The 26,655-nt window shown below is 40.6% G+C and overlaps 1 protein-coding gene across 6 annotated transcripts in view; it reads right to left on the bottom strand.

Annotated features, from left to right (window-relative positions):
* Window positions 1-26,655, bottom strand: part of LOC118096077 (calcium-activated potassium channel subunit alpha-1) — a 550,308-nt gene that overhangs the window by 135,240 nt on the left and 388,413 nt on the right. For all 6 annotated transcript variants that reach the window (XM_060275027.1, XM_060275028.1, XM_035137303.2 and 3 more), the window contains exons 15-18: window positions 24,947-25,056; window positions 16,856-16,924; window positions 3,132-3,218; window positions 392-468 (exon numbers count right to left, since the gene is read on the bottom strand). In XM_060275027.1, the coding sequence (XP_060131010.1) occupies window positions 392-468; window positions 3,132-3,218; window positions 16,856-16,924; window positions 24,947-25,056 (343 nt within the window). The remainder of the gene's footprint in view (window positions 1-391; window positions 469-3,131; window positions 3,219-16,855; window positions 16,925-24,946; window positions 25,057-26,655) is intronic.

Genomic DNA, 26,655 nt, shown 5'->3' with positions numbered 1-26,655 from the left:
AGGGTATTTTCCTTCATGGGTGGGGTTTGCTTCAAACAGGCAATAAGTGTACTGTGGAAACCCTTATTAATGTTTTTTGGGGGGAGGGATGGGGGGAGAAATTTTGACACCTATACATAATGTGATCATTCTCTAAATTTTGTTAAGATGCCAAATAAGTTCTAATAACGGCGCAGGTAAAACCAAAAGGTGTGAAATTTAAACCTCAAAATATGCAAGCAGTAGATATTGCAGGACACAGTTATTGTGCTGGTATGCACAGATTTCCTAGCCTCTCTCTAGCACTATTCAAAATGTAGAAATATATTTAAAAGAGATCCCTTAATGCTTAACCGTTTTTGTAGACTAGAAAAGCTAGCGGGGGATGAGAGGGGGGAGGAAAATTACTTACGTCGTTTGCAGCCGCATTTTTTTATCCTTTTGGGATCTGTGATGTCATCATGACAGGCCTTGCAGTAAAAAAATGCCCTAGAGAGGGAGGGAGAATGGAAAAACTGACACATTTCTTAATCCATACAAATGAAATTAGTCCCACATTTCCTCCTTGCTACAAGTGCCAAATTAATGAAACATGCCAGCACTAATTTCCTTTAATCTTTTGAAAGGTTTAGACATTTTAAAAAGGAAATGTTTGCTACAAGACAATTAATTTCAAACACAAGGCCGGGTGATTCAAGTTCGTGCTTCTTTTAATAAATTTAACTTGAAAATAATTGGGGGAACGGTTAATAAATATGACACGGTGGATCAGATCATCCAGCTTTCATCTTGGAAAGTAGCATCCAAAGTGACTTTATTATCCAAACACACAAGAAATGAAAACACTGTTCTTGGCAGGGGAATTGCTGGCTCAAAGCCCTCTGGTTTTTATTTTTATTTTATATATATTTTGAAAAAAAGCAGACAGCTGAAGATATATAAGGCCATTTGTTCCACTTAGTTTCACATAGCTTAATGTTTTAGAGGAACTCAGATGCTGTCATGAAACAAATGAAGGACAATAGAAATTATTCTTGCAATTACAGTGCTTAGACAGACACCTCTGATGTTTTACGAGTATTTGGCTTGACTTAAGGACTCCTCTGTGAAAGTTACTTCTGCTCATACAAAGGGGGGGGGCACTCATTTACCCTTTTCTGTAGCCCTCAATGCACCCCACCAAACTGGCATGAGGTCAGGGCCCTGTGCACGCACCTTATTGTAGGAAAGTACAGTGGTACCTCTACTTACGAATTTAATGCGTTCCGAACGCAATTTGTAAGTCGAAAAAAAATTGTAAGTCGAATCCCATAGGAATGCATTGGGAGAAAAAATTCGTAAGTCGAGGCAACCCTATCTAAAAATTCGTAAGTCGAAAAAATCCTATCTAAACAGCATCCAAGATGGCGGACAGAGCTCCATTCGTAAGTAGAAACATTCGTAAGTAGAGTTATTCATAAGTAGAGGTACCACTGTATAAAAAGGGAGGGGAGAACTGGCAACTTCCTGCTTGCAGTGGGAACTTCTGATCCAATATACTATTATTTATCCATGTATTTCTAAATGATATTGTGACAGATAGCCGGGGCTTGGGGCTAAATGAACAGCCTTTTTTAAAGGTTCTCCTCACCCATATACTTTGAGCATGTGGTGAGATCATGTTTTGAGGGTCTCTGACTTCTAAGACACAGTCCTACAACAGGCAAGGCTTTGTGGCTGCAGCACCCTCTTTATGGGGCTCTCTCCCAAGTGAGACCCATTAGGCCAGCTCCCTTATGCTCTTTCGGAGGCTGAGAAAATGCGTTCTTCTTCTGAAAGGCCCTTCAAAACTCATGTGGCTGGTGTCACCTGATAATTCAGATTATGGTAGTCTTATGATGCAATGTTGGTGATGCTCAATTGCTATGATGTTTTAGTGCTGGTTTCAAATCATCTTCCACAAAAGCTGCTGCTTGCCTTCTTCTATCACTGTGCCATACAGAGCGTGCTCACGTACGGTTTATGTGTGTGGTACGGAAGCTGTACTTCTCAGGATAGAGCAGGGCTGTGTAGAATTATTAAAACAGCAGAGAGCATTATTGGCTGCTCACTCTTCACCTTAAAACAAATCTACACCACCAGGTGCCATAGAAAAGCACTAGACATATCAAGAGATCCAACGCACCCTGGTCACCATTTCTTTCAGCTCCTGCCATCGGGACGGAGATATAGACAAGAACGAGCCGTCTCAGGAACAGTTTCTTCTCTAGAGCGATTTTGGCCTTAAATGGAAAGCCTGGACTTTGAAGTCATTTTATTTTATTTGTTATTTGTATTATATTTACTGTTTTTAATTAGGTTTTGTAATTTTGGATTATGCGGAATGCCTTATCTGAGTGGATGTAGCAACCGAGTAATTTCGTTGTTCCCCCAAGGGGACATGACAATAAAGATATCTTAAATATTTAGGTTATTTTATGTGAGTAAGCATAAGCTGCCTTGAGGTCCACCTTGGGCCCATTTGTTGGGGCAGAGCTTGCTCCAGCTTACCTAGACAGGGCTAGGGTGAAGCAGAGTGACAATAAATTTTGGGGTGGGTGGATGGGTGGATGACAGGTGGCAGTGCTGCAATGGCTCTGCCAATGCACCTGCACTGTACTGCCTCACACCAGCCCCATTTGGGTGTGGAGTTGATGCAGAGATGCTGGGTTCCACCACACCACACGGGCCACCACTGAGTTGGAACGACAGTATCTGTTTGTGGGATTTTCAGAGTCATCTGATTACCTGCCAGCAGAAGCAGAACACTGGACTACATGGGCCTTGGGTCAGAACCAGGAAGGCCTTCTCTATCTTTTATCTGCACTGTTGAGGGTTTGCTCCATTCCTCATCAGATGAAGGAAATTTATGTGGGACCAGTTTCTGAAACACGCCTTGGACAGTTGCCAGCACAGTTGACTAAGACAGTTTGAAGTTGCACCATATTGAGGAGGAGGAGGAGGAGGAGGAGGAGGAGGAGGAGAAGGAGGAGGAGGAGGAGGAGAAGGAGAAGGAGAAGGAGAAGGAGAAGGAGAAGGAGAAGGAGAAGGAGAAGGAGAAGGAGAAGGAGAAGGAGAAGGAGAAGGAGAAGGAGAATATATAGAGAACAACATAAAATCTGACAATGTATTACCTTTTTACTTCTTTGGCATCGCTTGCAATGAAGAATCCTAAAGTACCCTCTTGAATCTTCACATGGTTTCCAGGATTGATTAATATACTGTCCGACAAAACCAAACGAAACAAAAAACAAACAAAAGCCAAGAAGACAACATCATGAGGTCATGCTGCTTTTCAGTTGTGAAATCAAACTAATTGCTTCATCTTTGTTCTGTTATAGGAGGCCCATTAGTTGAGAAAAATCAAAATAGGAAACCTGGAAGCCACTTTTATTGAAGGTCTCGAATCTGACCAGGGCTCCAATCCAAAGCATATTTTAAATATACCTAAAATTCAAAGGATAAACAATGGCAATAATCATACAACTCCCAACACTTGTGTTAGGAGTTGTGTGTCTTAAATTAGGAGAGGAAAAGTCTACGGAGCCTCTCAGAAAAGCTTTGATTTTTTTTGCTCTGCATTAAAGGCTGACAAAATCATAATGATTGATGTGAAAGGAAGTGATTCCCAAGGAAAGAGTTGCTTGGAAAAGGCTCTATTTCTCAGGCATTTTACCTCTTCATGTCAATTTCTGTTGAAATAGGGATGTTATTAATGGGCCCCCTATCTCTATATATCACATTACTTACAGTACAATACACATATATACTCAAGGGGAATGGTACAAGACAACCAGTTACTGTAGCTAAAGAAAACATAAAATGAGTATAATGGCTAATAATTTCTCCATCCCAAGGCTCCTTTTCAATGTGTTGCCAATGGATAAAAATAAATTACTCATCCCTTTTTTGGGGGGGGGTTGAAATCAGCTACATTTGAAGAAAGAGGATAATATCTAATCACATTGTTCCTTGTTAACCTCTGTGAATTTCAGGTATGGTCATCAAAATGTATTATTTTGGGTTTCAGGCAGTAATCAGCGTAAGTCTAAACAATGCCAGCTCAGGGGTCTTCGACCCAAAGTTGAATCTACATGAGGTTTGGTGGGATGTTGGTTAAATATAGAAGTCCATTTACCAAGTATGTAACTCATCATCATGTGTGGGTATATAAACATTTGGAAAGTCAAATCAATGTTTAATTTTATCTCACTTTCAGCATCAGTTTAGAAATATGGAGCCAGAGTAAACATCTCTTCACTGCAGGACAGCACAGAAAACTGACTTACTAGCTGAATAAACACAGGCTGTGGTTAGCTTACCACTTGATAAATGATTATGCCTTTTTAGTGTGAAATATATTGGTTATTTGTGTTAAAGGATGTTAAGTAGGGGCTTTAGCATATTATTAACACTAAAGACTGGATGAATTCCTCTGGTGCTGCATCCTAATATCCTGATGAGCATGGGTGTTCATGAATCGCCCTTCTGATCCGCCCCAAATCCCACCCATGAGAAACCAGGTTCTCTTATTCCAATGCAAAGATCACTAGGAATGTATTTGGTGACGGCAGGGGGTGGGGTCGGGAGGTCCCCAGCATTAACATTTGCATAAACAGCAGCAGAAAGCTTGAATATTAATATAACACTGTGCTGTGTTAACACCAGCCATCATTTTTCTTTTAAGTTTTTTTCTGTATTCAGGAGATCAGCTTGTTCTGTGAAATATCAGGCAACCTCAAATTTTTCTAGGGCAGAACATAGGAGGCAATGGGTAAGATATTATTATTATAATTATAATTATTATCATCATCATCATGATAATGATCATCATCACCGTGACACTTTTGTGTTCCTAGAATAACTGGTTTCCTCCAATAACTCCACCTCATCCATTTTAAGGAAAGTCCATGAAACTTGCCCTATCAATAAACTGGACCATCTAAGCCAGGGGTGGCCAACTCCCAAGAGGCTGCGATCTACTCGTAGAGTTAAAAACCGGCAGTGATCTACCCGCTTTTGGGGGGGTTCAGGTCAAAGCTCTTGAGTTTTTTTAGGGAGGAGGAGAGCACCTTTCTGGGGGGGGGGGGTGCAGGGCTAAAATGTTGAGCTTTTTTAAGGGAGCCAAAGTTGTTGAGCTTTTCTGGGGGGAGCCAGTGATCTACCACAGATGTCCAGTGATCTACCAGTAGATCACAATCTACCTGTTGGATGTGCCTGATCTAAGCTATTTAGGACTCTATCCTTTGTTGGTGGCAAAGCCTCAGATTTTTCCAAGTAGTGTGAGAAGAGTGTTACTTCTTTTGCTTTGTCTGTGTTAGGTGAGAGGAGAGTTGACATCCATGCAATGCAACTTGGCAGGAAACCATGTTTTAAAGGGATGAAGTTGATAGGACAGTTAAAGCACATACATATGAACACATGGCACACAGTGCAGGTCACAAAGGGTACAATTTCCTGGCATTGTCCTGTCAGAGTTGTTGTCCCCCACCCTCAAGAAATACTGCTATAAATTGTACACTTGGAAAACCTTGAAATAGCACATTGGATCACTAGAAATAATGGGGGGGGGCATCTGACTAGACAGTTCCACCAATGCAAGGACTTTTAGCGGTGAAATGGAGCTTTCCCACCTTCTCCTTTCCCTGCATGCCCCCACTTCCATCTTAAATCTGCTCTAGAGTGGTGTTGGAGGGGAAATCCAGAACATATTTTTGGAGGACGGTGGAGTTTCATTGTGCAGCTAAAAGTCCTTGTGCTAGGAGAACTGATACCACCCAAAGTTGGGAAGCAGAGATTTAGTTTCACATTTACTGCAATATCTGCAGCATCTAGTTGTCTTTTCTAACCAGGACTGAACTGACAAGGGAGAGAAGCACAGCCATCAATCCTCTTCTCCTTCACTGATCAATACGTGGAAGAGGAAGCAGTGAAGGATGGCATCATTGCTTCAGTCACACGCCAATCATATCAGTGCACTTGCACTAATTGGTCAGAACCCTGGAAGACAGGAAGAGGTTTAACTTCTTACAAAACAAATGAGTAGAATTGGAGTTGCCACTGAATTTCACCTGAAGCAAACATCAAATTTGGAAGTTCCTACTCGGGCAAAACATCCAAGAAATTTTGGGGGAACCAAAAGAGATTTTTACCTTATTTTTGCTACCGTACTTATTTTTTTTTACTATTTAAATAAGACAAGCCAAATGCCTCAGGTGATTTGTCCACAAAGCAGACGTCCTTTGCACCCAAACAGAAAATGTGAGTGCAGGTTGTTATATCAGCTTATCTGTCACTCAGCAGTACTGGATATCCTGGTGGAGCTGGTGAAAAAGCAACAACTAGTGACCAAAGTTGATTTAACTCAGGGATAGAGTTTGCCAAAAGTGAAATTCCAGAATGACTTTTGGAGGCTCTTGCCCAAGGTATTTCAAAGGAAGCAAGAATGAATCTTAAATGCAGCTAGAGAACGTTCTCTAGGAAAGGGCATTAAGCACAGTAGGAATATCTCCAGGTTTTTCCTGATAGCCTCACATTTAAAAGAGCTACAGATCCTTTTAAAAAAGAAAAACGGCTGAAAATTCAGGGGAAGGAGGCTTGAATGGCCATAGTGAGTTATGGCCCCACATGCAGACCTCTGCTATATTCAGGTATATGAGAGATTAACATTGACTACATCTGAATAAGTATTCATGAAGGGAGATGTTGTTGGGGTTTTTTCAAAGTCTATTGTAGATGATAAACTTATGTTGGATCCAAAGCGATACTAAAGTAGCTTACAAGGAGAGTTGTATGCTTCATTGACTATGCAAAAGCCTTTGACTGTGTCGACCACAGCAAACTATGGCAAGTTCTTAAAAGAATGGGAGTGCCTGATCACCTCATCTGTCTCCTGAGAAATCTCTATGTGGGACAAGAAGCTACAGTTAGAACTGGATATGGAACAACTGATTGGTTCAAAATTGGGAAAGGAGTATATTGTCTCCCTGCTTATTATATGCAGAATTCATCATACGAAAGGCTGGATTGGCTGAATCCCAAGCCGGAATTAAGATTACTGGAAGAAATATCAACAGCCTCAGATATGCAGATGGCACAACTTTGATGGCAGAAAGTGAGGAGGAATTAAAGAACCTTTTAATGAGGGTGAAAGAGGAGAGCGCAAAATATGGTCTGAAGCTCAACATCAAAAAAACCAAGATCATGGCCACTGGTCCCATCACTTCTTGGCAAATAGAAGGGGAAGAAATAGAGGCAGTGAGAGATTTTTACTTTCTTGGGCTCCATGATCACTGCAAATGGTGACAGGAGTCACGAAATTAAAAGACGCCTACTTCTTGGGAGAAAAGCAACGGCAAACCTAGACAGCATCTTAAAAAGCAGAGACATCACCTTGCCGAAAAATGTCTGTATAGTTAAAGCTATAGTTTCCCCAGTAGTGATGTATGGAAGTGAGAGCTGGACCATAAAGAATCGCCGAAGAATTTATGTTTTTGAATTATAGTGCTGGAGGAGACTCTTGAGAGTCCCATGGACTGCAAGAAGATCAAACCTATCCATTCTGAAGGAAATCAGCCCTGAGTGCTCACTGGAAGGACAGATCCTGAAGCTGAGGCTCCAATACTTTGGCCACCTCATGAGAAGAGAAGACTCCCTGGAAAAGACCCTGATGTTGGGAAAGATGAAGGGCACAAGGAGAAGGGGACAACATAGGATGAGATGGTTGGATAGTGGAAGCTACCAACATGAGTTTGACCAAACTGCAGGAGGCAGTGGAAGACAGGGGTGCCTGGTGTGCTCTGGTCCATGGGGTCACGAAGAGTCGGGCACGACTAAATGACTAAACAACAACAATATGGAGAGGTTACCAATGGCTCCCTAAGAGAAGCGAAGAACCCTTATTCCAGATAAGATTGTAGGGTTTGTTGGGGGTTCTACTGGTCCAGATTAGGGTGTTCACCCTGCTTTGGCTGGAGTTTGCACTTTCCTTTAAGAATCAACTTCATAGTTTGGAGGTCTGGAGAATCATGAGTCTGTTAGCATGGTTGGATACTCAGGAGGCATTAATGGCCATAAGTATTTTTACCAGCTTAAATTTGTTCACCAAGACAGGTCTAAGCCTGGTAATTTATGTTCTCATAACATCCAGGTTATATTACTGTAACATGCTCTATGAAAGCCTGCTTTTGAATAATAATAATAAATACTAAAAATAATAATAATTTATGCCCTGCCCATCTGACTGGGTTGTCCCAGCCACTCTGGGTGGCTTCCAACAAATATAAAAGCATAATAAAACATCAAACATTAAAAACTTCCCTATATAGGACTGCCTTCATATGTCTTCTAAAAGTTGTATAGTTATTTATCTCCTTGAAATCTGATTGGAGAGTGTTCCACAAGGTAGGCACCACTACAGCAAAGGCTCTCTCATCTGACAGGAGGGCGTTCAGAAGTACTCTGATACATCAATAAACTGGAGCATTTTGACCGAGCAAAGTGTAAAGCACATATTACTTTGGTGTTATATCATTTCCACTAGTTGCCATTTTTTTTGCTGAGCCTAATTCAAAGCGTTAGTCCTAATCTTTAAGACTTTAAATGGTCTGGGACAGAGATACCCACTTATATGTACCTAGCCAAATACTTAGGTCAACCTTGGAGGCCCTTCTCTCCATTCTTCTACCACGTTGTAAGCTATTATAATGGATAGGCCTTTTCAGTCACCTTGTCAGACTTGTAGAACATCCCCATTGTCGCTGGGCCTTCCACTAGACTGTAAATATGTTCTTTTCTAGAACATTTGGCAGAAGGTGTGTTCTTGTATTCTGAAGTGCTTGTGTCCTAGCTGATTTTTGTTGGTTAACATCCCTTAACATATTTTGTAATATTGTTAGCATTCTTTTTAAAAGATAGAAAGGTTGGATTTTTTAAATGAATTAATTTACTTCAGTAGGGCTAAGGGCTCCCTTTAGGAGCTCCAGGTCTTTTGGTCTGTGAATCACTCGTTCACCATGGTCATTCCACACATAATGAGGCAACAAACCTCATAATGACAACCAAATATGGACTTATACAGTAATCTGGCTCTCCAGTGATACTTGTCTCGAGACAGGTTTTCTTAGATATACGTTTCCTGATAACATGTGCTTTATGTAGCAGGTTACTCTGCTCCTTGAACGGTTCTGGTCACGTCCAAAGCAGTTCCAGTTCCAGTTCTATTTCCTGCTTTCTGTTTCTAATGGAATAGTGGTAATCACTTAAAAACTTGAAGAGGAAGACATAATATTAAGGGTTAAAATGAATTAAATTATGGCCTAATTCCCACATATCCAATGACGTGATAATTCTAATCATTCAATGTTGAACGTAATTGGGGAATGGGATTAGATTCTAAGTAAAAAAAATGCCGAATGCATGGTGATCAGAAAGCTGAACCTGTGCTGAATTCTTCATAAGGATCAGTTCCTTATGGATCTCATCACAGGATATTTTGGAAAAATAAAACAAAACACCATATAGTGGATGGGAATTAAAGTAATGGGAATTGTGCCCCACTAACATCTGACAGACATGGCATTAGTTACCCCTGGACTAAAACAATTGTATCTATGTGTAATCAGAAGAAGCACCCATTTTGTCTACTGAGACTTATTGCCAATTATGTGTGTACAAGCCTTAGAAAGTGTGATCCTATGCATGCCTTCTCAGACATAAGCCCTGATTAGCTCAATCGAACACACTACCAGGTCTGTTGCATACGATTTATGCCTGTGTACTATATACTGGAGATGGGCAGGGCAGGAAACTGATCGAGAACTTGGAAAATGTTAAATACTGAAACATCTGCTCAGTCTTTACATCAGACTATTCAAATTTGAAACTATATATTAGGTTCCAAATCTGCTGCTGACGAATGAAGCTTCCCACAAAATATAAAATCACCAATGTCAATATGGCACCGAAGAGCAGGAAAGCTAAGAGCATGTAGCCCTGAATGGTGCCAGGACAAGAGACCACAGGGAGCCCCAGGTAAGTTTCTACAGTTTTCTAGAGCAAGATCATATGTATCATTTAAAAAAAAAAGTGTTGGGGAAAGCTATTCCTGCCAAACTTCTGGATATCACACAGCTAATAATAATAATAATAATAATAATAATAATAATAATAATAATAAATATATTTTCATCAAGAGTTGGCATCTCCAGCTAAAAACCAACCAACTCCTGGCTCCATGTCAGTAGAAAATGTCTAGTATGCCCAAATGCACACCAGGACACACAATTCCTATGTGCATATATTCTGTGCTCATGTATAGAACAACTAGCAAACTTTTGATGGGATGGGTAACCAAAAAAAAAAGTACAAGTAACTTCCATTATAAGGTAGATGTGCTGTACCATTCCCCAGGCAATTTAAGATCACAACAAAATATATTATTCACCATCATATTGCAATTGCTGTATTTAATTTAATAGACATGGGATGTTCTTGATTAGGTTTATGACAAAGTCAAAACACAGCTGCTATTGGTTGTCTTTTTAAATATTTGTTGATCCATGGGCTGTGCCTATTGGTCCATGATAAGGCCTGCTTGTAATGTTGCAAACAGCTCCTTAAACTGTGGTCCTTAAAGCAATTAGGAATTATAGGTGTGCTTTTGTTTTCGTTTTTTTCCCTTACCCTTACGGCTTTTTGCAGAACAGTATGGGAGGCATGCACACACATCTCTTTGGGGAGCTGTGTGTCTCCCAGCTACTGCTTCTTTCTTTGGGGCTTCTCTGAATAATTTTAATACAGATTCCACATCTTTATATATACTTTTTTTGGGGGGGGAACCACTGTAGACACTGTAGAGATTGCAGACAACAAGGCAGCTCCACAAAGTTACAGAATACTGAAGCTCCATTAACACCAAAGCAGACAATCGCAAGAGTTGCTCCCAGGGAGTTAAAGTCCTCGGTAAGAATGTCAACTGCCAATAGACTACATCATCTGCTCCTTTAGCAAGAATGTGTCCAAACTTGTTTCAAGAAAAACGGTGCCGAACACAATGTGTTCTCAAACATTCAAATTGTTCATGGTCATTAATTGGGTTAGCCACATAATGCGAACAAACGAATGTTAAGGCAGCACAAAGCCGTTCCATTCTGGGAGCAAGTCGGTGCACTTTTTAAACCACACACACTTTTCTCACACTGCCAAGCATGCCTTTACCACGAGGTTAACATTACTGGTAAACAAGAAGCCAAATTAAGAGGTGCAACAACTGCAGATCTTGAAGGTGCCAAGTGTTGCAGTAACTTCTCTGCAGTTGGATCATATGAATAATGCCAAACTGACAGGAAGCCACCTCTCTTTTTCGCATATCTACTCCAAATCCACAGGATATAAGAACTAAAAAGATAAAAAGAAAGAATGTTACAAACTACACAGAATGATGTAACGAAAACAGGAGCAGGAGGGAGAGGAAGGGAAGAAGGAGGAAGAAGGAAGGTTGGGGTATGCAGTGCAAGAAGCAATGAAAGTATGTCAAGGCTGAGGAGGTCCCAGTGGGCACCCTCGGAAGTGCAGGCTAGTGAAGCAATAGAGAAGTTAAAGGGATTTGGTAGTTCATGCCTTACTTATTTCAAATCCAAAACAGCAGGATGGCATGTAAGCTCGAGATGGGGCACTGAATACCGGCCCACAAAAGTAGTATGCAAAACATGCCAGTGCAAAGTGTGGAGAAATTAGCCAACTCATTCAAAGGTCCCAGTAAATGGCCTCTCCCATGTTGGTATGAATATGAACATGTAGGACAAAGAGCCACCCACTGTGCATGGATAAAACAATATAGTTGTTTCTCTGTGTGACGCTGTGTTCTCAGTTAATCCGACTGAATGTTACATATCCAAAATTTTAAAATGTAAACTAAAAGAAAAATCAACACATTTGTACTTTGTTAATGGAAGGTGAAACTTTAGGACATGGAAAAATACTGTGTGTTCAACAGGTATGCTGAAGGAGGACTCAAGGGATCTCTCAGCAAAGGTGTGAATACGACAAAGACAATGGGGCAGTGCAGAGGTTAATAGACAGGGAGCAGACACTGTGGTAACATAAGGGAAGTACATAAAACAGGGGGTGGGGAGAGTACGGAACAGGAGAGGCAGTTCTCCCACTGTAATAATCTTATGCACCTCTGGCATCTTAATATAGAAGCCTGGAATCAAAATTTCATTTGTATATATACCCGCATGTGTGCATGTATATATAGATATAGGTATATTCCTGCAAAGAAGTTAATGCGAGAGTCACAAGAACCAACGAAGAAACAATCTGTTGCTATAAAGTTCTCTCTCCTCTTTGAAACTGTGGGGGGACTCATATATATAGATACATATATATATATATATATGTATGCACACTTGGACGTGTATATACATATATTTACGTGTATATATATGGAGAGAAAGATAGACAAAGGTGTTATCTTCCTGTACTCTTGGCAAGGGGTTAGTCCTGAAGTTAGGAGGAGTGAAGGTAGGGCTGAGGTTGGAAGGAAAGGTAACGAAGAGGGCATACCGCTTTCGGCTTCTGCAAACGACAAGAAAAAAAATGCAAATCAAACACTTTGGTAAGAAATCAACTGACACCAAAACAAAGGCAAAAAAACCCTTTTATTTCAAGTCCTCCACAGGCTGCAACATGTTTTGCACTTCTTTTTTTAAAATGAAAAAAAGGTTTTTCTGCTGAGAATGAGGACAAAATGGAGAGACAGGGAGAAAGTTCAACGGAGGAGTAAACATGGGGTGTATGAGAGAAGGGTGTTGATTCTTTTTCCATTCTTACTTTCTTTTGCAAAAAAAGAGGGGAAGTGTGTTGGGGGGGGGGTAAAGGTAAAGGGACCCCTGACCATTAGGTCCAGTCGTGACCGACTCTGGGGTTGCGGCACTCATCTCGCGTTATTGGCCGAGGGAGCCGGCGTACAGCTTCCAGGTCATGTGGCCAGCATGACAAAGCTGCTTCTGGCGAACCAGAGCAGCACATGGAAACGCTGTTTACCTTCCCACTGTAGCGGTACCTATTTATCTACTTGCACTTTGACGTGCTTTCGAACTGCTAGGTTGGCAGGAGCTGGGACCGAACAACAGGAGCTCACCCCGTCACAGGGATTCGAACCGCCGACCTTCTGATCAGCAAGCCCTAGGCTCAGTGGTTTAACCCACAGCGCCACCTGGGTCCCATTGGGGGGGGAAGACACTCTCAAAGTTGTATTTGAGGAAGGAAATGGTGTTTTTAGCAGGGTACTGAAATAGCTAGTTGCTTGATTAACTTTCCCTCTGTAGGGCTCGTAGATTAGATATTTCAGTTCTGCATTGGGCTGCAAATGATGGTGCCCTTGAGCCTCAAGGAAGACAAGAAGCAAACTGAACCCATCCACTTGGGAAGCTCAGCAGTGTGGGTCCAGCTGACCTAAACTGAAGAATCATTTGGAAGCCCTCTTTTCAATCAAATACTAACACTCATCTCTAAATGTATACTCCTACAATCAAGTCCCACTGAATTTAGCTTGTGAGGTACCAGAAGGTGACACCCTCTGGTCCAGAAGCACGATACTAGTGACCGTGGTGGGATTGGGAGCAGGGGGAGAATCAATATGTATACCACAGATAATGATTCTATTATTATTACTCAGTTGATAAATGTTAGGGTATGCCAAGGCATTGGTCGCCGGAGAGCTGGTTTAATGGTTCACACAATTGGCCATAAATTATTCTTGGCATTTCCTAGGCTACTAACTAGAATGGGAAAAGAAGCTTTGCCATGGGCTGGGAATGTCCACTGCTGCGGCCACCTCCAGTGTATGTTTTGGGAACTTTGGGGCAGGAGAAAGTGGGGGTATAGCCTGCTCCTTTCAGGCTGTGCCATCCTCAGTTCCATTCACCCAAACTCAGGATGCTCACCTATGTAAGAATTCCCTGCTAAAATTCTCACAATACTGCCTTAAAAACAAGCTTAAAAGATCAACGGCATGCCCAAACCCTTGGGTGTACCTTTGTACCCTAGCCTTAATTTCTAACAGGATGCTCTTGATATTTATATATTTTGTTTTTTGTACTGAAAGATTTATTCCAGTTTCCTTTGAAAACCATGAAAACCACTGGTTAACTCAAACGAAGAGACTGCCCAGTGTGCTACTAAAGAAAGGATGTGGGAAATATACATTTGATGTGCATGTTAGTAAATGGCAACAAAGGAAATTACTGTGAATATTCAGAGCAGGAACTATTGAATGATGTGCAAAGTAATGTATGACAGTACTGGTGAGAATGTGGTATTGGATACTGCAGCAGCTGGGGTGGCAGGGCAGAGGCATTGTCCTGTCACCAGCGTCACAGCAGCTTGACAGGACAGGACAACAGAGCTGTGCAGGTTCTCCAGCAGAAGCATCAGATTGGCTCTGCTGGTGCACCCACACGGCACCAACTTCATCACCACATTGTGCAGGAAAGCTGCAGCAATGCCATTATTGGGAGGGAAGCCACAGTAGTCAGCTTGACTACTAATGAACAACTCTGTTCAAAATCAAGCATAGACTTTATGTTTGCAAATACATCGTGGGGATTCTCAATGGCAAAATTTATTTTGAAACTGGAACAACTTTCAAGTTTGTGAGTTTTTGAAAATGGGATCCCTTTGAAATAAACAGAGATTAGTATTTGACAACATAAAACAAACATCTGGGATCACATACACCCTTTCTACATATCGCTTGTTGGCAGAGTGTTACAGGAGATACGTAGGACCAAAGGTGCATGTTTTTGCTCCAAACATTAGTATAACAAAGAGTGCTGAATCTGTGTTTTCAGAGAGTACCTAGGTCACCAAAAAGCAAAACTGATAAGACACCAAGTAGGATATCAATAATTCCAGTGTGTGTGTGTGTGTGTGTGTGTGTGTGTGTGTGTGTGTTGTCCCTTTAAAATGCCAAGGAAGTGTGGCAATTTTCGGAACTTTCCTTTGCAATGAATGACTGGCCTAGGTTCGCCCTAACCTAGAGGAGGTTGGTGCACAGGTGAAATAACAAAGAGCCCAATAAATTTCCACTGTAAAAACTTATCAGAAAGCACAGTTTAGTTCAACTAGTATGCTGTCTTTATCATGCCTAATCAGGGCTGTTTAAAAAACCGATCTCCCTTACTTTGCACTCTTATTTAGCTTTATGAATGTTTGAAAGGTCACCTCCCATTCACATTCATTTCCAACAAGTGCTGCAAACACATTCTCATAGTTCCAGACCTGTTCTTTCCTTTCTTCTCTGTTGCCCTCATCTTTATTTGCTTACATTTTTGTAAGCAATGTGGAAAGCCATGATTTTGCCAATCCCAACACTACGCCTGACATGATTATACCACAATCTTTTGTATACAATAAATTGTGGGTCAAGACAGGTGAGCTTTCCATAGTGCTCCCCCCCATCTTAACTAGGAAATTATTCAAATTCCAAGGGGGATAACTTAGGTAATTTTTCTTGGGGCTTGGGGTGTGTGGAAATGTTGCAGTTGTCCATGTGGAGACAGCTTTTGGTTACCACCCTCTGATTTCACCCCTGCAACTCTTAAAACTGGCCCTGTGAAAGGTAGGGGAGCAACCTAGCTCCATTATGTATGTATTTATTCAATCAATTAATCATTCTATTTGTATGCCTCTTCTCCACATAAATGTGCCCACAGTGGCAGGGGGACAACTTTTTAGAGGTGTGTGCAGCCTTTAGTGACCAACACACCCATAATCCTTATCTGGTGGTAAAGGCTTTGCTTAGGCTGTAAACAGCATATGCCAGTCAGGAAAGCTGGCAATTCTCCTCCCATCTGGATATCAGTTCAAGCAGAGAAAGAATCAAGGGGTCTTAAAAGCTTGCCTCTCATTTGAGGTAGGCTTCTATAAGCCCCTGATGTTCTTTTCTGAGCCTGGCTTGGAAGAAACTCACTGGCATCTACAGTCCCCCACAGACAGTGGGATTGAAAAGCTTTATGGGCAAGTAAGGCAAGAGGACTGCAAAGGTGAAGATGGAAAAAACGAAGCTGAGCCAATGGAACAAATGATCACTGGATAGCATTAAGAAACAAACGTTTGGCAAGTTCCCCCCCGGCCTCAATAATCTGTTTAACTGTGTCGGAAGAGACACTTTCAAAGTGAATTATGCAATAGTTAGCATGGAGCTACATGTAATCTTTACAAGAAATTATTTTCACTGATAACTATACACACGCCTATAGTAGCTGTGTATTTACAAGGACTAATCGGAACCATCTGTAGAATTAGTTCAAAGAAAAGAACCTTTTGCAATACTGATAAACACTGACAAACACCGCAAACCAAAACAAAAAACAAAGTTGATGCAATTATATGTACGATTGCATCAAGATTGGGGTTCTTTTTTGCAGCATTTTATGCAGGGGTAGAAAAATTGATTCCTCCAGATGTTGTGGATTACAGCACGACCAATGGTGAGGGATGATGGGAACTGTAGTTCAGCAACATCTGAAGGGTGCTACATTGCTACCCTTGGTTCCTAAATATGCAGTGCACTTGGGGCGGGGGGAGAGAAAGAGAGCGAGAGCGAGAGCGCTTAGCAATAGAAATTAAAACAGTGTTCCTTTCAACCATCCTCATGGGAGTCTCGGTCAGAAGAGAGATGGTGCAGCCATTTGGTTGGGTTATATGAGCTGGTGCAGCGATGCCACGATGAGTGAGATTTAGAATGTTTCCATAGGTATAAAGATCCATTGAAGGGAAGGAAGGAAGAAATATAAGTGGGTCAAGTTATCAAAGGTGCATTAGGAAAATGGTTTTGTAGACAATGACTTACCTGCTTTCCCGTTGTTCCGACTTGTACTCTATGGCTATCATTAAGAGCTTTAGCTTCGCAAACACCAGCCTGCCAGAAGGAAGGAAGAAAACAGTCACCCTATCATGGGTAGAAATGAAAACTTCTTCATTACAAATGTTACCAAGACACAATTTCAGCTGGAAATAAAAGGTGACAGCACTGTTGAGGCTAAACCTGCACTGGGTAAGCAAAACAGCATTATGTCAAACACTAAACTGTCAGTGCATGTCTTATTTCCAAGGGAAGATTATTCTACATAGCTGATACAAACACAATTTAGTTCAGGGGAAGCCGACTTGGTTCCTTTAGATGAGGCTGTACTTCAGCTCCTGCTAGCCCCGGTCAGCATGACCAATGGTGAGGGATGATGGGAGTTGCAGTCCAATAGCACCTGGAGAGTGTCATATTGGGTACCCTTGCTTTACGTAATGCATAAGCAATAATCTTTTGTTTTATGTTGTTTCAAGCCAGCTGATTTCATACATATGAGATCAACTATCTTCCATGCAGCCAGTTTTAGAAAACAATGTTTCAAAGTTAGGGGAACACGATGAAGGGGGTTTACATAAATGAAAAAAGCCTGGTTTTTTAAACAGTCTTCCACAGCTCACTGTCCTAATGGTAGCTGCAATGGGGGCCTTTTTGAAGGTAGGAACCAACAATAGCAAGCATATTAATTCTAATAAATGTTTTTCACCATGTAAGTACTATGGCAAGATTCACAAAAAGGAAAAGAAAAAAGACATTACTATTTCCTATTTTTTGAAATGCTAACATTTTATTAATGGCAGCAATATGAACACAGAGGACCAAGTGTTTCCACCTACCTAGAGAGAAATTATTCTAATTTATTATTATATTTTTTGGGGGGGGGGTATTGAACTTACCACTCATATACCGTAAAATAGATTTGAAACATTCTGTATATCTAGTTCACTAAAAAATGAATGTATCACTCCCCACCCCAACACCTGCTATTATCATGGAACACACAGATATAAACAAGGTCTGGTATTTTGGAAACTTCAATGCATATAGAAAATGGTAAATTACTAGAAAAAGAAAAGGCTAGTCACCCCTTTCTGTGCACCATTCCACCTACAGTGCACAGATTAGGAAAACTGTGAAAAGGAAACAACACACAGAATCCAACCATTCCTTGCCATCACAATAGCATTAAAACTCCACTTTAACATGTGGTAGTAAACAGAAGTTCCCATAAAACAAAACACACCTTTCACTAATTTGACACCACAGGGGAAAATATCCAAAGTGATGAAATGTCATGAACTGGCAGGACGGTAGAGAGGAGGAAGAGGATCCTGGCGAGAGGTGTAGCACACAAGCTTAGGGTGGGGAAGCAGAAGTTGGTGTAGGAAGTACTCACGGAGTAACAGACGATGGCAAGGGAATGGGGGTCAGGGCACAGGAACCCAAGTAGCAGGGCCCCTGGCTCCATCAACACGGCAGGCTCTGATGCATAGGAAGCAGCAGAAGGGGTGCTTTAGGAGGCTGAGGCAGGCAAGGGCCCACAGCCCAGCTCACTAGCTGGCCAGGTGGGGTTCATTAACTCCAGGTGGGAGGTAGTGTGTGATTCCTCAAGCCTGAGTAGGCTCAGAACAGGTGAAGTTCACATGCCTCATCAAGCCCAGGTGCTACAAGCAAATAAGGGAAGCAAAACTGAGGTGCTGTTGGGTTTTTTTGGGCGGGGGCTATGTTTGTGCAGGACTGACCTCCTGCTACCCTGACCCCTGGGTCAGCTGACCTTTGTGGTCCCTTCCAATCCTATGAACCTACAAAATATTAATTTACAGCACATGGATATTAGCTCAATTAAGTAAGCACCCCCCCCACACACACTTTTTACACTTGGTGGGTAGAATTAAGGATAGGGGCTGGTGTATAAAGGGATCAATTCCTTTCAGATGCCAGTGGGGGCAGAGAAGATACTGGAACTAGGGAGTGAATTTTCAATCAACAAAGCAGAATGGGGTGGTGGACTGAATTTGGGCCTTGAAACATTTTTTTTTTTCAAATTGTACTATCAAATTTTTAATCAATGATTCCTTGCACTCACTTTAATCATTCCTGAGTCATGCCACCCCAAATGGTGAATTGGTACCAATTGTGTTGAGTAAGTGTGTTGTTGTTTTTTTAACATGATCTATAGGTCAGTAGTTTGAAAATAGAATGATGTCCCACAGATTGATGGCGCATCTCAAAGGAGAGAGTTCTCAGATGATGGAACTGCATGATCTGGGGTATTATAATACATATTTTGTGGTGCAGGTCAAATAAACCATTTAGGCTATTCACACAGATTTTTGTTGAACTGGGAACCAACTTCAGTATCATTTATTCATTTTTTAAGACAATGATGACTTCATGGTTACCACCTATATTCCAACTACTGAGGTACAGATCTTGTAAAATAAAAGAAGAAGAATCACATTCCTCCTTATTAAGCACACTTGGAACCCATTTTGGTCCTGGCTCATGTACTCCAAGGAAAGGAAAAAAATGTTTCCAAGTTGTAAGAAATAAAAAATATTTCACATTGCAATGTTAAACATCTCTTTTTAATTTTGTGTTTAATATCAACATGAAACTGCTCTGAGAAACTGTCTGGAGATTTGATGAGAAGTGCTATTGGTAAGCTCTGTTCTGTTACTCCTTTTCTCTCCTGTTTCTCCTTTTCAATGAAGCCAGATGAGGCAAAGGGAGCGCTCAACAGATGCCTTACATCAGTGATGACTAGATATGGGTGAATGAATTAAAATTCAAGCCAGACATGATGGAGATGTTCATTGTGGGAGGCCCAGTTGGTATGGGATTGGGCAGTTCCTCTTATTGGGACATTACTCCCCCCCACACACACAAAACAAAAAAACAAAAACCAGGCAGAGCATGTGGTCTGGGTGTGCTGCAAGTCCCAGCACTTATCTTGAGTTCACAGGTAGTGACAGTAGCCAAAAAGTGCCTTTTCCCAGTGCAAATTGGTTTTTCAATTATGACAACCCATACAGGAAGTTAGTAAGAGTGACTTCGAAACTCATGAACTTTAATGCACTCTATATTCTACTATGAGAAAATTCAATTGGTTCAAAATAGTCAGGGGTTAGTAACAGGCATTTTTCTTGCCAATTCCACCCCCACCCAGTACAATTTTTAAAGTGCTGGTATTAGGAATGGGTGATTGCCTTTCTACTAATCGCAAAAGAGATCAGAGTTTTCATGGTGTTCTGATTTGAACATTCAAATAATTACTGTGAAGTGGCTACCACTGCTATCTCCTCCTCCTCTGCTTGCCTTAAGATAAAATATGAACCTTACAAGGGAGGTGGTGGAGGTGACAGCAGTGGAGGCGGGTTTCCCCAAAGGCACATGGAACACAATATTTTTCCACCACAGACTCAGATTTGACTAGGATTACTAGTGGGGAAATTTAGCCCATGTGCCATTTATTGTATGAACAGGTGCACGTATACATGACCCCAGTGGGAATAATGTCTATGGCAGAACCCAGAGACACCTCTCATTTCTTCTCTCTCGCTGCATTGTGAAAGGGTTAGGAGGAAGCACTGCCAGAGGCAACAGTAAGCATGCAAACAGTATGGAGCAGAGACCCCTGCTAGTAGCAGGTGAAACCCTCATTGGTTCTGCTTCCTCCATTGCTAATGCTAACTAAAGGTCAGTGTGACTACCCAAGAAACTGCTGATCTTATAACTGTTCCGCTTTGTGTGTGTGTGTGTGCGTGTGTGCACACACACACACACAGTAGACTCTCTGGACACCCTCTGCCAATGCCAAATCACTAATATGATTTGATTGGTAGGGGAAAGGAGCAGGTTCCTTCCAGTTCTGATTCCATGAGTTTGGCTTTCTGCATTAATTTTTGCTCCTACGCAGAGCCAATTTGCATGGTGGAAAACTGGTTGTGGCCATGCAAGTTACTCTGAATTACAATTTACATGCTGGCCCTGATCTTTTCACTTCTCATCTTTTTTTAAAGTTTGAGACCTGTGAAAAGCCTTCTGAGAACTGTGCTAGCTTATCAGAACTCTTCCTTTCGAATTCCTCAGACTTTTTGCCTAAGAAACACACACACACACACACACACACACACACACACACACACACACATTTTGCTTTGCATTTCTCTTCAGGCAACATTTTGGGTGGAAATTTAAGAACCAGGTTATCAATCCATATAAAAGAGCAATATCCATTACAAACTGTTTTAAAGCACAAAATGCTATTTAAAGTGCTCCATCTCTGTATATTATAGCAAAACAGCTGATTGTAGGTGTGCCGCCATGTGACTAAACGGTAGGTACAAGCAATTTATATTTGTTTTCAAGAACCAAGTACAAGCAGATTTTAATGTATTCTATGTTATCATGAAACAAAACACAAATTCCTTGCTGTAATGAAAATATTCCTGCTCCAAGCTTGGTGATATACAACACCACATCCTAATTGCCGCTGAGCTTTAATTAACCTGAAGTGAGGAATCATGTTATCATTAAAATGTTGGTTAAGTTTGAGTTACTGCCTCTCTTTAATTTAAATCAGGAAATAGATAATTAAGTTTTCAGATAATCAAATACTTCAGGAGCATGTTTTTGGGGTGCTCCTAAAATTCATTAAAGGCCTCTTTCTTTACTGGTTATTCTACCTCAGCACTTGATACAAATGATAGCCGTAGACTGAACACAGGCTTAGCATAGATATGTTTTCAAGAACCATATGGAAACACAGCTGCCATGACAATGAAAAATGCTTTGAGCTTTTGCTCCCAGTGGGTTTGCTTCACATGAACCATGCCCACTGGGGCACGATTAGCTGCACTGCAAAATGTTGCAAGAATCGTTTGAGATTTTATGTTTAGCAGGTGACATTTTCTGTTCAGATTCATATGAAGCCAGGGGGACTGCTCACCATGTTAATAAGCCAAGCACCAAGCTTTGCAAACTACTGCAAACCCAGCTAATGGTGAGCACATCAGTTTTATACACTGGCAGGGGTGATTAGAAAATGATGAGTAGAAAAGTATCTTATGTATTTCTATACCTCACATCTTCATGCCCCTTCACAACGATGCAAGAATCAGGCCTTTGAAATGATGCTACATGGAAATGAAGTTAACATGCAACTCAAAGAGTCCAAAAGTCCCCCCTTTAAAAAAAAGAGTAAAATTATAATCCTCATATAATTGCTGAGATTCATTTGATTATGTGATGAGAATTTAAATATACGGTATATGTATAAATTAGATTGTTATGTAACAATCTGTATCTCATAGTGAAATAACTACTAATACAGTACAGGAATTAGACACCTTTCTTTTTCTTTTTTGCAAATATGGCCAAATCATCAGAAATGGAAATGTATTTGAAACTTCTTACTAATTTTGAAAAAAAACAAAAACAACAACCAACAGAGCAGTTTTATGTAGAAATAAAAATGTTTTATCCAAAGTTCGTCACAGTCTGTGTAGGTTGAAGGCTAAACTATGTGTGACCCTGCTATTACTACAGCCAGACAGAGGCAAACCTGACTGCTTATGATCAATAAATAGCATGCAAGAGGAGAATGGAAAACAGTTATCCAACTTACTTAAGGGTTATGCAGCCAGCCACTATTGTGGACATGAGCCATTACTGATAACGTGTTCAATTCACTGTTTCCTTAGGTTCTAGCCTCAATTTCTCTCCATGAAAATCTGATCGCTCAAAACATGCACCTCTACTTATTTACCCTACTAGGACAATAGGTTCCTTTCTGGCAACCTATTTTAGGCAACACCTTTCAGTCTGGGCACTTCCTTCCTGCTCCCAACACACACATATGGCCTGATGCCCTCACATCTGCTTCTATGGCAACCTGATTATGACACAGCTTTGACATTACGGCACATCACACACAATGTTTGCCCCCCCCCCCTGGATCTGAATATCAGTTGGTCATTTGGCCACCAGACCTACTGTCCTGTTGGGATCAAAAGGTAAGTTGGGTGTCTCAAAAAAACAAACAAGTCATCATCTTCGACATCTCCAGTGACGTTTCAGATTTGTCCAATACTTAATATGATTGTGGTGTTGGCTTTGTTTGGTTACACACTGTTATATTTCTTAATGGTTTAAACTTTACTACATTTAAGAAAAATAAAAGCAAAAAAAACTGATTTAACTGAATTTCATTAAAAACACAAAAATAGCTTTGACCAAAGCCTTCCAGTATATATCTTGATAGTATCTGTATGTATATTATTAATCAATAAAGTTTATATTCAATAAGTTTATTGTACTAGCTAGAGGCCATTAGTACTTGTATCTTAATATGAATCAAGAGATCATAGATTGGTTTAAGAACAGTCACTGAGGAAGTCTTTGGTTGAAATGTATTTGGCTCTTTTAATGAAGTTCGTTTCTAATCATGTTAAGCTGATTTACTGTCTTGGACAATCCTGACATTTTTCACTGCACATATTATATGATGGAGATGACAGATGCAGTTTGTCACTTTTATTGAAGGCATTGTGAATGATGTATAGTAATAAACTCTCTGGCATGCAATACAACTATTGACATAATTGTTATAAATAATTCTCTCCCCCACCCGCCATCAGAACCCTTCGTTTTTACCATGTGTACAGCTCAGTCACCTGGTTGTAGCTACTCAACAGTTAATTCCCTACTTTCGATTAAACCAGGAGGCTTGTCTGCAAGTTCTTAGAAGTCTGTAAGTGCCCAGCCACAATCAGAACCAACTTCCACTCATGGAAGAGACATTTATACCTAGATAGCTGCATGTTTAAAATTAAACCCAAGGCTGATGTTCTGCTTGCAGAAGACCTTGTACAATATCTTATGCAAGCATGAGATCCACTATAGAATTTACCTACTAGAGCATCCAAGTGTTTGCACAACAGCTTGTGTGGCTGTTTTCATTCTGTAGATGATTATTTTGGTCCAGCTCTATTATAGGTACGAAAATATATGCAATGCAAAGCCAGGAAAATGTCACTATCCTAAATATGTCTCAGTCAACATAGCTCTCTTCTTTGTGAAATGTACCTATATGAAAATTCAAATAAGCCTGAACTTGAGGTTGGCACTAATTATTTTATTTGTTTATTTTTTGGTCAGTTTTTATTATTGTTCATAATGGAAGCAATGTGTTATGTAATCCCATTCTCTAGTCCTCTGTGTACTTTGACTTAAAAGTAAGTCAATATCAGCATTCTGGAAAATAAAAGAATGATTCTGTGACCTGCGTGTAGATTGCAAAATAATACCCCTCTGCCTAGATTTGCTTAATTTATTCTGCTTCAGCTATTGATGGGAGGAAATGCTAGGGAGGAAGTGCTAGGAAGGACCCCCCACCTGACCCATGGAAATCCTCTTCAGCTCACAAGCCTCAAACAAATGTGCATAGACACTTTCAAGCTCATTTTCACAGCAACGGGATCTACATACCTGCTTTTTATTAAATAATAAAAGAGCAAAAATGGGGAGCAGAATTTAATACCAATTTCTGTGCTTTCATGGTATGTCTACAAAATGTGCACTGTCCTACTTCTTGGAAGATAGCTCTAAGAAATAGATCACAAGTAGTCTGTTTCCAAAAAAATCACCCCCACCTCACATCAATTCTAAATGCATTTACAGTACATGAAAAAAACAACCTTAGTATTTGAAGACGTCCTGCAATGCTATTGCATTAACGGTACAGTTGTACCTTGGAAGTCAAAAGAAAGCCGCTCCAGAAGTCCGTCCAACTTCCAAAACATTCAGAAACCAACGTGTGGCTTCTGATTGGCTGCAGGAAGATCCTGCAGCCAATGGGAAGCTGTGGAAGCCCCGTCGGACGTTCGGCTTCCAAAAATAGTTCGTGAACCGGAACAGTCACTTCCAGGTTTGTGGCGTTTGGGAGCCAGAACCTTGCAAGAACTAAGCTGTTTGAAAACCAAGGTACAACTGTATTAGGGTTTGGAACAATGAGCTTCTGGTGCCATTTGAGAGGAAGAAGGCGGCTTACAAATAAATGGTTGTATAAATACTTACTCACAAACAGCAGGGAATGACAAACCGACAAAGGCACTAGAAAGATACTCTGTATACATTTCATTAGCAACTCCTTCCAAGTAGTATTTCTGCCACGTATCCTCCTCAATCTAGAAAGAAGGAGGGAGAGAAAAGGGGGTGGAAAGAAACGATTTTAGAATTTGCAACCACATTCTGCAAAAACAAATGGAGGTGATTAAAAAATCAATCAATTTTGAGGTAATTAAACATGGTATCTCAGCTATTTGCTTTACCAATTATATCTGTTAAGTTTCCATGGAAGCTGAGGCTCCAATACTTTGGCCACCTCATGAGAAGAGAAGACTCCCTGGAAAAGACCCTGATGTTGGGGAAGATGGAAGGCACAAGGAGAAGGGGATGACAGAGGACGAGATGGTTGGACAGTGTTCTTGAAGCTACCAACATGAGTCTGACCAAACTGCGGGAGGCAGTGGAAGATAGGGGTGCCTGGTGTGCTCTGGTCCATGGGGTCACGAAGGGTCGGACATGACTAAACAACAAGTTTCCATTACACGTTCTCTCTATAGTTGTCAGCAAGGAGGAAAAATAATAATAATATAGGCAACTTTTGGAGAACAATGGTCTTAGATTAAAGTAAGCTAAGTCCTATGAATTGCAGGGGGAAATTGGAAAGTTTAGTGAGAAAAATAGTCAGATGTGCCTTGTATACAAAGGCTACAGTACTACAGTGCTTTCTCCCAGTAAAATTAGATGCATTTCTGAACAAACCTACATAGGATTGGGCTGCCAGCTATAGATACAGATTTAGATATACACAAATTTCCATCTATTTCAGTTTTCTACTACAAGAAAATATTATCCGGCCCCTTTTGGATTACCCATGTATATTTTATTATTTATTAACAGCAAATTGATGTTGAGTCTTACGAAGGAATGACTAAGCCTTGTAAGCAGTGTGTAATTCTGTTTTTTTAAATAATAATAATAGTTATTAATAATATAATTTTATTATTCTAGCCAAAGGCCATGACAAATCTGCAGCAACAGTACCAATAAAACAATACAAATCATATACATATACAGTGGTACCTCGGTTTATGAACACAATTGGTTCCGGAAGTCTGTTCATAAACTGAAGCGTTCATAAACTGAAGCGAACTTTCCCATTGAAAGTAATGGAAAGTGAATTAATGCGTTCCAGACGGTCCGCAGAGTAAGCGTTCATAAACTGAAGCAAACTTTCCCATTGAAAGTAATGGAAAGTGGATTAATCCGTTCCAGACGGGTCCGCGGAGTACTTAAACTGAAGCGTTCATAAACTGAAGCATGGGTGTAATTGGTTCCGGAAGTCTGTTCATAAACTGAAGCGTTCATAAACTGAAGCAAACTTTCCCATTGAAAGTAATGGAAAATGAATTAATCCGTTCCAGATGGGTCCGCAGCGTTCATAAACCGAAAATTCATAAACCGAGGTGTTCATAAACCGAGGTTCCACTGTACATAATATGAGCCAACATCCATGATGTAAACAGAGGCTGCCAGAGACATCAACGAACTCCAATCCATCTTGGTTTCAGATTAAACATCTGAATCAGCACAACAATTTATAGCCGTTTTATCAATCTCCCTTTTCCTGATTTTTTAAAAAATCCAGTGCAAGATGTATATTTTCTAGACCCACCCTTTGCATTTTTTTGTAATTGTACATTTTAAATATTATTTTAATG

Source organism: Zootoca vivipara, chromosome 5, assembly GCF_963506605.1.
Source record: "Zootoca vivipara chromosome 5, rZooViv1.1, whole genome shotgun sequence".
NCBI classification, from domain to species: Eukaryota; Metazoa; Chordata; class Lepidosauria; order Squamata; family Lacertidae; genus Zootoca; species Zootoca vivipara.
Note: the sequence above shows the minus strand (reverse complement) of the source record. Positions and strands in the feature narration are given on the sequence as shown.